General features: G+C 43.8%; 1 protein-coding gene across 4 annotated transcripts in view; it reads left to right on the top strand.

The window, feature by feature from the left end:
- Positions 1–2,526: 2,526 nt before the first annotated feature.
- Positions 2,527–14,122, top strand: part of LOC129859263 (E3 ubiquitin-protein ligase HECW1) — an 82,383-nt gene continuing 70,787 nt past the window's right edge. For 2 of the 4 annotated variants that reach the window (XM_055928810.1, XM_055928806.1), the window contains exons 1-3: positions 2,527–2,710; positions 11,529–11,586; positions 13,665–13,995. In XM_055928810.1, coding sequence (XP_055784785.1) covers positions 11,560–11,586; positions 13,665–13,995 — 358 coding nt within the window. In that variant the 5' untranslated portion in view covers positions 2,527–2,710; positions 11,529–11,559. The remainder of the gene's footprint in view (positions 2,711–11,528; positions 11,587–13,664; positions 13,996–14,122) is intronic. The other 2 variants (XM_055928807.1, XM_055928805.1) reach the window with 1 other exon arrangement.

Here is a 14,122-nt window from a genome sequence, read left to right as displayed (position 1 = left end):
ATATATATATACTAGCGTTCAAAAGTTTGGAGTCACTTAGAAACATCCTTGTATTTGGAAGAAAAGCACGTTTTTTGTCCATTAAAATCACATCAAATTGATCGGAAATACAGTGTAGACGTTGTTAATGTTGTAAAGGACTATTGTAGCTGGAAACGGCAGATTTTGTATGGAATATCTACATAGGCGTACAGAGGCCCATTATCAGCAACCATCACTCCTGCAAAACACCAGTCTCAACATAAACAGTGAAGAGGCGACTCCAGGAAGCTGGCCTTCTAGGCAAAGTTGCAAAGAAAAAGCCATATCTCAGACTGGCTAATCAAAAGAAAAGATTAAGATGGACAAAAGAACACAGACACTGGACAGAGGAACTCTGCCTAGAAGGCCAGCATCCCGGAGTCATCTCTTCACTGTTGACATTGAGACTGGTGTTTTGTGGGTACTATTTAATGAAGCTGCCAGTTGAGGACTTGTGAGGTGTCTGTTTCTCAAACTAGACCCTCTAATGTACTTGTCCACTGGCTCAGTTGTGCACTGGGGCCTCACACTCCTCTTTCTATTCTGGTTAGAGCCAGTTTAAGCTGTTCTGTGAAGGGAGTAGTACACAGTGTTGTACAAGATCTTCAGTTTCTTGGCAATTTCTCCCATGGAATAGCCTTCATTTCTCAGAACAAGAATAGACTGAAGAGTTTCAGAAGAAAGGTCTTTGTTTCTGGACATTTTGAGCCTGTAATCGAACCCACAAATGCTGATGCTCCAGATACTCAACTAGTCTAAAGAAGGCCAGTTTTATTGCTTCTTTAATCAGGACAACAGTTTTCAGCTGTGCTAACATAATTGCAAAAGGGTTTTCTAATGATCAATTAGCCTTTTAAAATGAGAAACGTAGATTAGCTACCACAATGTGCCATTGGAACACAGGAATGATGGTTGCTGATAATGGGCCTCTGTACACCTATGTAGATATTCCATAAACAATTTGCTGTTTCCAGCTACAATAGTCATTTACAACATTAACAATGTCTACACTGTATTTCTGATCAATTTGATGTTATTTTAATGGACAAAAAATTGACCCCAAACCTTTGAACGCTAGTATATATATATATATATATATATATATATATATATATATATATATATATACTGAATAAAAATACAAACGCAACATGTAAAGTGTTGGTCCCATGTTTCATAGGCTGAAATAAAAGATCCAAGAAACGTTCCATACACACAAAAAGCTTATTTGTCTCAAATTGTGAGTACAAATTTGTTTACAACCCTGTTAGTGAGCATTTCTCATTCGCCAAGATAATCCATCCATCTGACAGGTGTGGCATATCAATAAGCTGATTAAACAGCATGATCATTATACAGGTGCATCTTGTGCTGGGGACAATAAAAGGCCACTCTAAAATGTGCAGTTTTGTCACACAACACAATGCCACAGATGTCTACATATTTTATTGAGCGTGCAATTGGCATGTTGACTACAGAAATGTCCACCAGAGCTGTTGCTAGAGAACTGAATGTTGATTTCTCTACCATAAGCCGCCTCCAACGTCATTTTAGAGAATTTGGCAATGCGTCCAACCGTCCTCACAACCGCTGACCACGTGTAACCACAGCAGCCCAGGACCGCCACATCTGGCTTCTTCACCTGCGGGATCGTCTGAGACCACCCACCCGGACAACTGATGAAACTGAGGAGTATTTATGTCTGTAATAAAGCCGTGTGTGGGGAAAAACTCATTCTAATTGGCTGGGCCTGGCTCCCCAGTGGGTGGGCCTATGCCCTCCCAGGCCCACCCATGGCTGCGCCTCAGCCCAGTCATGTGAAATCCATAGATTAGGGCCTAATGAATTTATTTAAATTGACTTATTTCCTTATATGTACCGTAACTAGAGTAACATTTTTAAAATGATTGCATGTTACATTTAGATTTTTGTTCAGTATAATATATATTTAAAAAATTGTAACACCATGTCATGTGTTGTAAATAGTCCATCCTTGTAATGTTATGAGTATGGCTATAATAGTATTTCCCCATTTTAGGGGTTATTGTATTAGCTACAGTTTACTAGCCTATACGCAGACAACAAATCTGTATTATCCTGATAAAATGTACCCTACACATCAATTACATCTAATGCAAGGAAAAGGTAGTCACCCAGGATCAATAAGATGATACTCACGTGGAATTTGAACCCTGCATTTATGGTAGTTGATGTGATATTATACAGTAATTCAACCTGCATTTCGTGTTCCATTTAAACGTTTATTGCCAACCTTACCAGGGAATAGTATTGCATTACGTGTGATGGTTCGGAAAGGCTGGTGCCTCGATTTAACAGGCATTTCCTCCGAATATCACCGACTTTTGTGCATGGTATCAGCTCATCTGACACTTTCGGTTTGGTCCTGTAGTAAAGTGGATGTGGAGGGGGGCAGCAGAGAGGCGGAGGCAAAGTAGCGCATGTGAGGAGACAGCTTGTGATTGGTACTGCCGCTTGGTACCCAGAGACGAGCTATCGTCTATGGGAATATGCTCTACTCATGCGTCGACATCAGCCGGGACGTTTGGGCTTCAATTTCTACGTTTTAAACATGGATTTCTGTGAAATCCACCGCTCGACTTGATAGTCACGTTTGGGATTTATTGCTCGCAATTGGAGTATGATTCACCGACAAGTTATTTTATCCCAGGTATGTCGCGTATTCGGTATGTCGCTTTTGTTGATGCATCGCTCTAACTGGATACATTGCATAGCAGGCGAATTTATTGGGATGTACTTCGCTCATAATACTGATAGAATATGTGTTGCGGCAATCTACTGACAGTGTGACAAAAACAGTGCATATCTGGATTTAGTCAATGTCACTTTCTCATTCGATGTCACAGCATCCGCAGGAGTGTTATTCTGGCAGCACGCAAGGCGCCCCCAATTCCTTTGTGTGGGACTCCCCTCATAATCCTCTCTTTGAAAAAGACCCCAGTCATTCACGTTTACTGGGCCACACTCACAGGTATAGTTTGTTGACAAACAACAACATGTTTTGTTGTCCCCTGTACCAAATGGGGATAATATGCCCCCCCACGAAATAATCAAACCGATTCTAGTTGTGATCTTACTTTCATGACAATACTGAAGGTAAATATCATTTGATGGAACATGCTCTGAAATATTGTATTATTCATTCACTGTAGGCTACGGAATTCATTGTAGGCTACTGAAAGTGGGATTTAGCCAGAAGTGCCCAGTTGACATTGGGACTGTCACTACACAGTGTTCATTTCCTGGATTGGAAATTTAGAATCTGTGTAGCTGACACATACTCCGCAGATGTTGTTTACTTTTGTTCTTGTTGTTGCTGTAACCATGTTACAACCTTATCCCAAACTCATCAAAGTTGTCAGTCACTTAGCATTTGATGAAGCAGTCTAAAGGAGATACAGTAGCTCTAGTCGATAAAAGCGTTGTGGTGACAAACAAAAGCTCACTTTTCAGTAAATTAAGCTCCCATGAGTTATTCATTTGAGCCAACAGCTGATGGAACCCTAAATGTCTAATTTCTGTGTTGTCTTCGATTCCATCTTCCTTTTCACAGACAGAGAGACCGTAAATACTAGACAACAGCACACCGGAAGGTGGTTTGCTCTCTGGCTTACTTGGATACACAGACTGAACAGCCCAGTGTAATCAACCTGACAGTGTCTGACCCAGTAGGGATGTGCCACTCTCCCAGTGTCCCTTCTCTTCCCGTTGACCCGAACCAGTCAGACGTGACTGTCAGTGTCACGCCAACCCCAGCCTGCCTCCTTCACTCCGCTGACTGGACTAGATGCACCTTAACACTGGTGAAATGTGTCAAGAGATAGTGGCTGAACTGGTTTTAATGTGGCTACTGATGACTCAGCTGTAACTGACCTGGCTCATAGACTAGAACAGGTTGAGTGTGATGCGGACAGACACGCAGAAATGGAACTCATATTAGAGGTTTAGCCTACCTCTGAAGCTCCCTTGACAGGCAACTAGGGCTTGGTCTTATTTGAAGTGCCCTCTGTCATCAGGCTTTACTTAATGATGGATAGGTGGTTCTAATAGGGTTTCTTCAGTAATCTGTCAAGTGTACATAGATTTTCACTTATTGTAGCATACCACACCCTAGGACCTAGGTGTTGCCCCTCTCAAACAAAAGTCATTGCCAAGCTAAAAAATAGCAAGAGACCCTACAGTTACAGTACATTATTACTAGCATAAAACAAAATGTGTTTTTTTACCCTTCTCTTCATGTGCTGAGCTGACACTACACAGCAGTGGTCACCAACCGGTCGATCATGACTGGTCGATCTCAAAGGCATTTCTAGTCAATCCCCAAATATATCTGTAAAAAACACAACGATAAAGCCTTGCGTTCCAATTTTTTTTATTAGTCTCGCACTGTTGGCGGTAGATGCACCCAATTCAGCTACACCTGCTCGCCGGGTAGGTGAAGTGTTCCGATTTTGAACCATTTCATGTGTCTAAAGGTACCTTCCCTTGCAGGCCCGGAGAGGAAATCAAGTGTACTATAGGCCTCCTGCTGGGAAATGGGATGGCTCAGATTACCGTGTCTGCAGTAATGTAGCAGGCGTAGAAAAAAGCTACAGCAAAGTTGATACTGTGAGATTTCAAAGGCTTGCGTTATTATTAGCGGCTAGGATCTTTTTTAATATCAAGGAATATTTCACTTTCTCTGTTCATATGAGTTCCCTTTTCGGTCAGTGTCAGTGGAGGAAAGGGAGAGTGGGGGGGACACTGAGAGGCGGACCCTCAGTCTGCTGCTCTCTCCTTCCGCTGAGACTGTCCATCAGATGCATGCACCATCACCCCAGTAAAATAAAAATAAAATTATGTAGATGTTTGCTCACTTAGCTGTGTCTCACATGTAATACAACGGATCTATTACTGGTGTGATCATATAGCCTACCTCAAAATGTGAAAACATTTTTTTTAATTGTCTGAACAACAATGCATTGGCAGGGCAATTCAAGCAAAGCCAATATGCGGTGATATATTTTTTTCTTTAAAAAAAGGTTACTTATTTTAACTAGGCAAGTCAGTGTAACGGATGTGAAATGGCTAGCTAGTTAGCGGGTACGCGCTAATAGCGTTTCAATCAGTTACGTCACTTGCTCTGAAACCTAGAACTAGTGTTGCCCCTTGCTTTGCAAGGGCCGCGGACTTTGTGGAGCGATGGGTAACGATGCTTCGTGGGCGACCGTTGTTGATGTGTGCAGAAGGTCCCTGGTTCGCGCCCGTGTCGGGGCGAGGGGACGGTCTAAAGTTATACTGTTACATTGATGCTGTTGACCCGGATCACTGGTTGCTGCGGAAAAGGAGGAGGTTGAAAGGGGGGTGAGTGTAACGGATGTGAAATGGCTAGCTAGTTAGCGGGTACGCGCTAATAGTGTTTCAATCAGTTACGTCACTTGCTCTGAAACCTAGAACTAGTGTTGCCCCTTGCTCTGCAAGGGCCGCTGTTTTTGTGGAGCGATGGGTAACGACGCTTCGTGGGTGTCAGTTGTTGATGTGTGCAGAGGGTCCCTGGTTCGCGCCCGGGTATGGGCGAGGGGACGGGATAAAGTTAAACTGTTACATCAGTTAAGAACAAATTCTTATTTACAATGATGGCCTACCCCGGCAAAACCCGGACGACGCTGGGCCAATTGTGCGCCGCCCTATGGGACTCCCAATCACGGACGGATGTGATACAGCCTGGATTCGAACCAGGGACTGAGGAAGGCAGTTAACCCACTGTTCCCCGGGCGCTAAAGACGTGAATGTCGATTAAGGCAGCCCCCCGCACCTCTCTGACTCAGAGGGGTTGGGTTAAATGCGGAAGACACATTTCAGTTGAATGCATTCAGTTGTACAACTGACTTGGTATCCCCCTTTCACATAACCTCATACCATAGGAAGCCTGAGTCAAGCTGAGAGTTAAAATGTGTATTGACTCACCATTAACTACTTCAGAAGTCTCTCTGAGGGTAGAGTCTGGGAAGGGATAACCCTTCTAATATGAGACAAAGATTAAGGACACCAGCTCTTTCCATGACATAGACTGACCAGGTCAATCTAGGTGAAAGCTATGATCCCTTACTGATGTCACTTGTTAAATCCACTTCAATCAGTGTAGATGAAGGAGAGGAGATGGGTTAAAGAAGGATTTTTAAGCCTTGAGACAATTGAGACATGGATTGTGTTTATGGGTGCCATTCAGAGGGTGAATGGGCAAGACAAAAGATTTAAGTGCCTTTGAACGGGATATGGTAGTAGGTGCCAGGCGCATTGGTTTGTGTCAAGAACTGCAACGCTCCTGGTTTTTTCATGCTCAGCAGTTTCCCGTGTGTATCAAGAATGGTCCACCACCCAAAGAACAGCCAGCCAACTTAACACAACTGTGGGGAGCATTGGAGTCAACATGGGCCAGCATCCCTGTGGAACGCTTTCGACACCTTGTAGAGTCCATGCCCTGACGAATTGAGGCTGTTCTGAGGGCAAAAGGAGGGGGGTGGGTGCAACTCAATATTAGGAAGGTGTTCCTGATGTTTGGTATGCTCAGTGTACACGTTACAGTTCTAGTGCAAAAAGATGTGAAATGCAGTGAATGGGAACATTTTGACACTGGTCGGTTCTGCCTGTGTAGAGCATCAAGGAGTGTTCAGTCTTTTTATGGCCTAGGCTAAACCACTAGTCCATACATACAGTGGTGGCCAAGAATTGCTCTGAATACATCGACCACATGATGAGCTAATAAGTAGTGCAGGGGCTTTGGTTTCTAAATTAGGTTTCGAGGTTGTTGGTGTGGAGACGGCTGTCAGTAAATGTCTGAAGGTGGCTTTGAGGAAAAGACAGTACCTCTAATAATCACCCCCAGGACCTGTCCTTCGCTAACTTGTACCCTGATTTCAAATCTGATTGGTTTAGTTAGGAACAGGCCTGGGACCAACACATTTGGATGGATTTGACACTTTATAAATGTTTCAGAACAGTCTTATTGGTGCATAGGTTGCTGATTTAATTCTGTCCATATAGAACCAAAGAACAGACTCTACTTCATTGGAAATCTGGCCATAATCTTAGGGTTTTCCAATAACGCCGAGTGATTTCTGTTAAGGTCACAAAACATACTCTTTCTAGCTAGTACAATGATTTAGAGGCATTGATTTGGTTTATATCAAGCTGCTGCCCAATGTATAATTGTTTATCCAAATCCGACATCTGTAAATCAATGGGGCCTGTGTACAGGCTGTATCCAGTTGTTGTTTGGTTGAGCCATCAGTCTGAGATGTAAATACTGTGCAGATGAAAATAAATCTGCTTGTTTGTGTACGATGTTGAAACATAGAACAAGCCAGAGGCAATGTATAAAATACTCTCTTAGACAAAAGCTGACCCAAATAGAAAGGAGTTGAAATGCTATGCTTCATAGACTTGAAAAGCCTGTTCAGACAAGGAACTTTTGTTTTTGGTCCGCTACCCACTGGGCCTTCAATATGTTTAACGCAGAAAATGACTGGGGAAGAACTGTCAGAGTCAACCTACAGTATGCCATCCTTTATTAACCCAGGGGAAACACTTTTCACTTCAATTGAGAACAGATGAATTTCATGCAGATGGGAATATGTTGGATTGACGTCAGAGGGAAGTTGGTTAGAGTGAAACCGTTTCCACATGAGACTTCGTCAGCTCTTCATTGGATAATATAGGCTATAGCATAATCTCACACGGTCATCTTTTTGCTGTGAGGGTAGAATGACGTAAACCCTTGACAATGAGTCAATGAAAGCACACAGACCTGCAGTACCTACCTCAATGAGGAAGAGACTCCGCATGGGGCAGCCATCTTGGGGATTATTAACACCATGGCAGGAAGACAGCAGCAACTTGTAGAGCTGCCTTGAGTCATCACAATGTTAGGAGGATGGTGAATGTGAACAGTCAACCTGACATGCATAGAGAGAGTCACTTCTCAGTAGCGTTTAATACAGATTGGGATTGTGTGTTAAAACCGTCTAGCAATAGATACCGTACAAAAATGGCTATCGTAGGAACATTTCCAGTTGTCTCTTATGTGAAAGGAGGTAGAGCAGAAAGAGTAGATGTACTCAGTTTCCCTGCTCTGATAGTGTTGCATGCCTTCTCCGACAGATATTGATATTCAATATCTGGTGTCCAATGAAATAGTAACATGCTTCAAGTCCATAAATCCACATATATACGGCCTTGTGCTGTGTATGTATGCAAATACTGTACTTGTACAGATGAACGTAGCGCTTTATTTGAATCAAAACAAAGAGACCAGCGAGCCAAACCTCCATCATAGTTGCCCATCCCTGTTCTAAACTATACTTTCATGGCTGAGTAGGAAAAAGACCGAAGCCTCTTACAGTATCTTCCCATTTCTTTCTATTAACATTTGAAGAAAGAGCGTGGGAAGATGACCATTATCTGTGTGGATAAGTCAGGGGCAATTAACCACGAGGCAATCCGAGGTGTTGTTGAGGGTGAACCTAGATAGATAAAGAGTAAGTGTCAGCCCCATAAAACAACAGCTATTCCGTCTGTATGTGAACGGAATTCAGATGGCTCTTTCTCAAATGTAATTATATGGGCTAATTATGCCAGTGTCAGGCAGGAAGCAGCCCTGGTAGAAATGAAAGCCATGTCTTCCCTCTGGAGATGTGGTACCCTGTTAAACCCACCGAGACACAGCGCACTGCTGGATGTGTTATCTATCTAATGAGGTCCACAGGGCTTTAGACCTGACACGGCATGGGAATAACACTGGGTGCATGGATCTCCCATGATGAGAATGCACGGCAGTGTGTTGTGTAATCTGTAATGGAGTTTAGCATTAACCGCCTCCAATGAATTGTCAGAGTGGGATTAATACTCACACAGTGCTGGGTGTGAATGTTAAAGTGTGGACCTACTGTTGTGATTCTGTGTGCTGTCTCAAAGGAGGGAGGCAGTGAGTGGAGTCCCTCCTCTAAGTCCTCTTCAGCAGTCCTCTCTTCCTTCCCTCTCTCAACCTCCTCAAAATTGTCATGGGGAGGCGAGGAGAACATCTGAGGAGAGGAACCTCCATTGCTCTCCTCGCTTGCTTATGACAATGTTGAGAAAGAGTCAAGGAGAGAGGAAATACTATTGAGATTCACCCAGCAGTGTCTCATTGGATTCCCGCCTAAAGTGTCAGCCTGTGAGTGGGGAACCCTGTACCCTGGTGCGCTCATGTGATCCGTGTCTCCTTCGACAGTACAATTCAACTGTGACCTCTGGCCCGGTTACAGCCTATCACGTCCTTGTTGCACTATACAGAAAAGCCTCTACACACTCATTATATGTATACATCCTAAGACAAGACCCTATATCTTTTTATTCAGCATTTTTTACATTTAAGTCATTTAGCAGATGCTCTTATACAGAGCGACTTAAAGGAGCAATTAAGGTGAAGTGCCTTGCTCAAGGACACATGGACAGTTTTTCACCTAGTCGGCTCATGGTTTCGAACCAGCGACCTTTCAGTTACTGGCCCAACGCTCTTAACCGAAGACTCCAGCCACCCGAGTCATAGACTGTTTTGTCTGCCACCGCATGGCAAGCATTACCGACCAACAGGACCCTGAACAGCGTCTACCCCCAAGCCATAAGACTGCTAATTCGTTAACCAAATAGGTACCCGGACTATCTGCATTGACCCCTTTTGCACAAACACTTTTGACTCACCGCGTACGCTGCAGATATTGTTTATTATCTATCCTTTTGCCTAGTCACTTTACCCCTACCTATATGTACATATCTACCTCAATTACCTCTGTACATGGACTCGGTACTGGTACCCCGTGTATATAGCCAAGTTATTGGTACTCATTGTGTATTTATTCCTTGTGCTATTTTTCTCTCTGCATTGTTAGGAAGGGTCTGTAAGTAAGCATTTCACTGTTAGTCTACACCTGTTGTTTACGAAGCATGTGACAAATAAAAAGAGATTTCTGTATTTCACGGATGTGTAGGTGGAGCTAGAATACCATGTTTTATGCTGAATGTAGGCTAAGTGAAGTGTTTCTGTCTGCCTATCAGGTGGTTTCCTGGAGATCAGGGGAATTCACCACCAGTAGTCTCACACTAGCAACGGTGGAAGGATATCTCTCCACCTCTCTCTCTCGGCTGTTGTCCGACTCCATTAGCCTTGTTACTGAACGCTCAATGCTGACGAGAGCGCACCGGCTCCTCCAGAAGAGGATAGAAACGTGCTTAGCTCCCACTTAGCACAAATAACATTTGAAACCCGATGAGCCGTGCATCTCATATGCTGTTTAATTCACTTAATAAGCGCTGTAGGAAGAGGCAGAGAGATAGAAGGAAGAGATACTAAGAGAACGACAGCCCTGGTTGTTTTGTCTAACTTTCTTCTGCAGGTTTAGTTTTTACTTAACTGTCCTGGGGTCATCAGCAAATGCACATGGGGTTGTCTGTCTTTTGATGTACTTGAAGCAATGTATTTGCTGCCGTATAGATTCTAGGCTATATGCGAAGGATCTACGCTCTTGCTGTCCTGTTTCTTATCGCATCTGCGTCTACGTCTCTGCTTCTGTCTCTGGTTCTTCCTGTCTTTTTCTGTCTGTCTGTTTTAACATGGTCAGTATGTCCTTGATCTGTGTGTGTTTGTCTGTCTCTGTCATAATGCTCTGTGTCTCAATGATTCATATTTTGTCTGATGAAGATGAAGTATGAAAACTCCTGAGCTACTGCTCGCTTTCTCATGCCACTAGCATCTCCAGTTTATGCTATTTCCAGTATTTTACGCATTTATGATAGGGCTGGGCATTGCCAGGGATCTCTTGATACGAAATGATCACGGTACTTAGGTGGCGATACGATATGTATTGCAATTCTCACGATTCTATATATCAATATTGTGATTTTATTGCGAGTCGATGTTCCAAACATACTGTATTGCTCCCCATAAATCTGCTAGCAGAGGGACGAGAGAGAGCCATGAGAATGAGTTTTGATCAGTCATGGAAATAAAAGGGCTTAAAATATTTAAAAAGAAGATGGAGAACAGGCTATGAAGAAAAAATACAAAAATTATATTGCAATATTGTAAAAAGGATACGATAGCCTATATCGTCAAAAATTATATCCCAATATTGTAACGATTCCCCCCCACCCATAACTGAATCTCTGTTATACAGTATATAAGTGTTCACGTTTTCACACATCCGATCTGTATAATCCAGTTTTAAATAGCTACTTATTGTATGTTTATGTTTTGAAAGAGAAGTGGCGTCCCTACCCACCAGTTCACAGCTACTATGTACTATGTAACCCTACAGTGATAGAAACACAGTTATTTAGGGATATGCTACAGAAAATACCATTTAATCACGTAATCAATCATATAGTCAATCATATAAACTGTGATTGTGCTGTGTTGCTTTCCATGCTAAATAATCCCATGACCTTTTCCTCAGGATTTGATGTGCTTTGAGTTGACGACACATAATGCTGCTGAACCTGTGTAGTGTTAAGGTCAGTGTCCTCCTCGCTCTGTGCCGTCACCATTACCCATCAGCCATCACACCTACCATGCTGCGCTCCATAGCAGCGTCGTGGTCCGTCTGTGGTGTCTTCACTCAATGTGTTTGTGTTTCTAGCTGTGTCTCATATGGTGTTACAACTAAAGTAGCCAGGTCCAGTGTCCAATGCCAATTGATGCCTCTTCTTGGGGTCTTACCCCTGGCTGTGCTTAGATGGGAAAGGTGCTCAACTCCAAGCATTGAAATAGACAGACAATGACCTAAACCAACTAACTAACCTACAAACAACCCCCCGCTAAATGTAAGAATGACAGCATACAGTACGAGATGTGCAGTGATGTTTCGGTATCACTATTAAACAGACTAATTGGCCTACAGTTGGCCCTAACTGACCCTACCCATTGCTTGCATTCTGAATGACTCTAAACTAAAACTAGAGAACCAAGTACGCTGTTCAGTGTTAGCAAGGATCAGGCCTTTTCACTGAAGATGTGTTGGAGTAAACCAGCCTAAAGCTGAGTAAGGTGATGGTAATCTCACTGAGAAGTTGGGCTGTTCTTTCGTAGTGGGAGTTAGACTGCCAGGTGTCTCTAGAGGCAGAGCTGTCTGTCAATACCTCTTCTACTGTGGGAGGGCTGCTTTCCAACACACAGATAGGACTTTTTATGTTGTCACTGCATGTAGGCTACACCATGGATTGTTCACTCCAGGCTGTTTACTATGAGGATTGTGTCTGTGGGTGCCCTTAGGCCAGATACCTATATTGATGTTCTGCATGTAAAAGATAAGGATCTCTGGGGAGTGTGGGGGGTTTGTGTGATCAAAACACACACAAGCAAACGTAGCCTCGTTCATCATTGCACTCACTGTGCAAGGATGTGAACGCTTCCTTAGGAGGAGCTGGCTTTGACGATGCAAAGACACATCAGACTGGATTATATTGTTTTCCCTATCTTCTTCCAATTTTAGGCCTTCACCACTATAATGCACCAAACCCACATCCAATGGGGAAAAGACCCATTTAAACTGAACCTTACCAAACCAAGGTCATCATTTTAGGATCCATATTCATCATGTAATCAGTCACAACCTTCAGCAAAAGAATGCACCTGTAATGGTTGCTCGTTAGAATGGAATGTATACAGTGTGTACACCTCCCCACCTTGACCTTGGTGGGCTGGATTCACTTACTAATTTGTGGTGGACAACCCCTAACAACCTACAACACCAGGGCAGTGTTCAGTGGGGCAAACTGCACTAAAACGTTTCGCAACAGTAACGGAAATATCTGTGTTGTCATGGGACAAGTTTTACTAACACCTCCCAGTTTAAAAACAATTCATAATGTTCACTCCCTACTGAACAAGACCCAGATTGCACCTCATGGCTCTACCATCAGATGAACATTTCCATCAGTGGAACCCGTTCCCCCACACTCTTCCCACACATCGTTAGCGTCCATTACAAATGAGTGTGTTTGCCCAAATGTTTCTGCCAGCTCCTATGAATTACTGTGATTGTCCTGCTGCTAACAGTTAACAACCTCCATGTTTATGGTGATGTGGAACGGAGTGCCAAATGGCTGCAACTGCTGCTGGGTGGAACGGCTCTGAATCTTCTGATTGAGCGAGGAGCATTCACTTGTGTTTACATTTGCTCTTATCTGTCTTTTAATGCCACGCGAAAGAGCTTCGATGTCGAAGCAGATTGGCAATGGGTAGTGCAAAGTGCCCTACAATCTCAACACACCCATCTCAAAGCTGGTACTGGCAGAAATATTTTCACTATGCATCCTCTATGTAGTCACACTGTGAAGGGATGGTATCAGTGACGTTGTATATCTGTCCAATATGATGGATCATTTTACTTCCTTTTTTTTTTAACAGAAAATGTACCCCAGTCAGAATGTAATCTATGTAGTCCTACAACAATGTCCCTAATTTACTTCACTATTTAAAGTTGCTGGACTTACATCTGACAGGGTAGCTGTATTATCTCGTACATGAAACATCCAACACATCTTCCGGTAATTACATCACCCAGTAGTGTGTGTGTTGTACCTCCCTCCAGAACTTGTACCAGAACAGGTTCCTGGGCCTGGCCGCCATGGCGTCGCCATCGCGGAGCGCCCAGAGTCGGCGGCGATGCAAGGACGCTGGGGGGCGTTACAGCTACAACCCCGAGCAGTACCCCAACGGTGGGCCCCGGCACGACCACGCCACCGCCCTGGCGCTGCAGCCCCGCTCTACTAGCGATGCTGACCTGGTCACCTCGGACAGCCGCTCAACGCTGACCGTCAGCACCTCCCACTACGCCATCGGCCAGTCCCAGGACATGCTCATCTGCTGGGACATCAAGGAGGAGGTGGACGCCGGGGACTGGATCGGCATGTACCTCATAGGTGGGTGGAGCTTCTGATGAGTCAATGGCAAGAGTAAAGTCTACACCAGTTCCAAACATCAGAATGATTGTCCAAACTTTGCCCGTTAGACTAATCCCAGTGGGCAGAGACGTCAATTCAACGTCTA

Source organism: Salvelinus fontinalis, chromosome 7, assembly GCF_029448725.1.
Source record: "Salvelinus fontinalis isolate EN_2023a chromosome 7, ASM2944872v1, whole genome shotgun sequence".
In the NCBI taxonomy this organism is placed as follows: Eukaryota; Metazoa; Chordata; class Actinopteri; order Salmoniformes; family Salmonidae; genus Salvelinus; species Salvelinus fontinalis.
The sequence above is the reverse complement of the archived record's forward strand: the minus strand, read 5'-3'. Positions and strand labels throughout refer to the sequence as shown.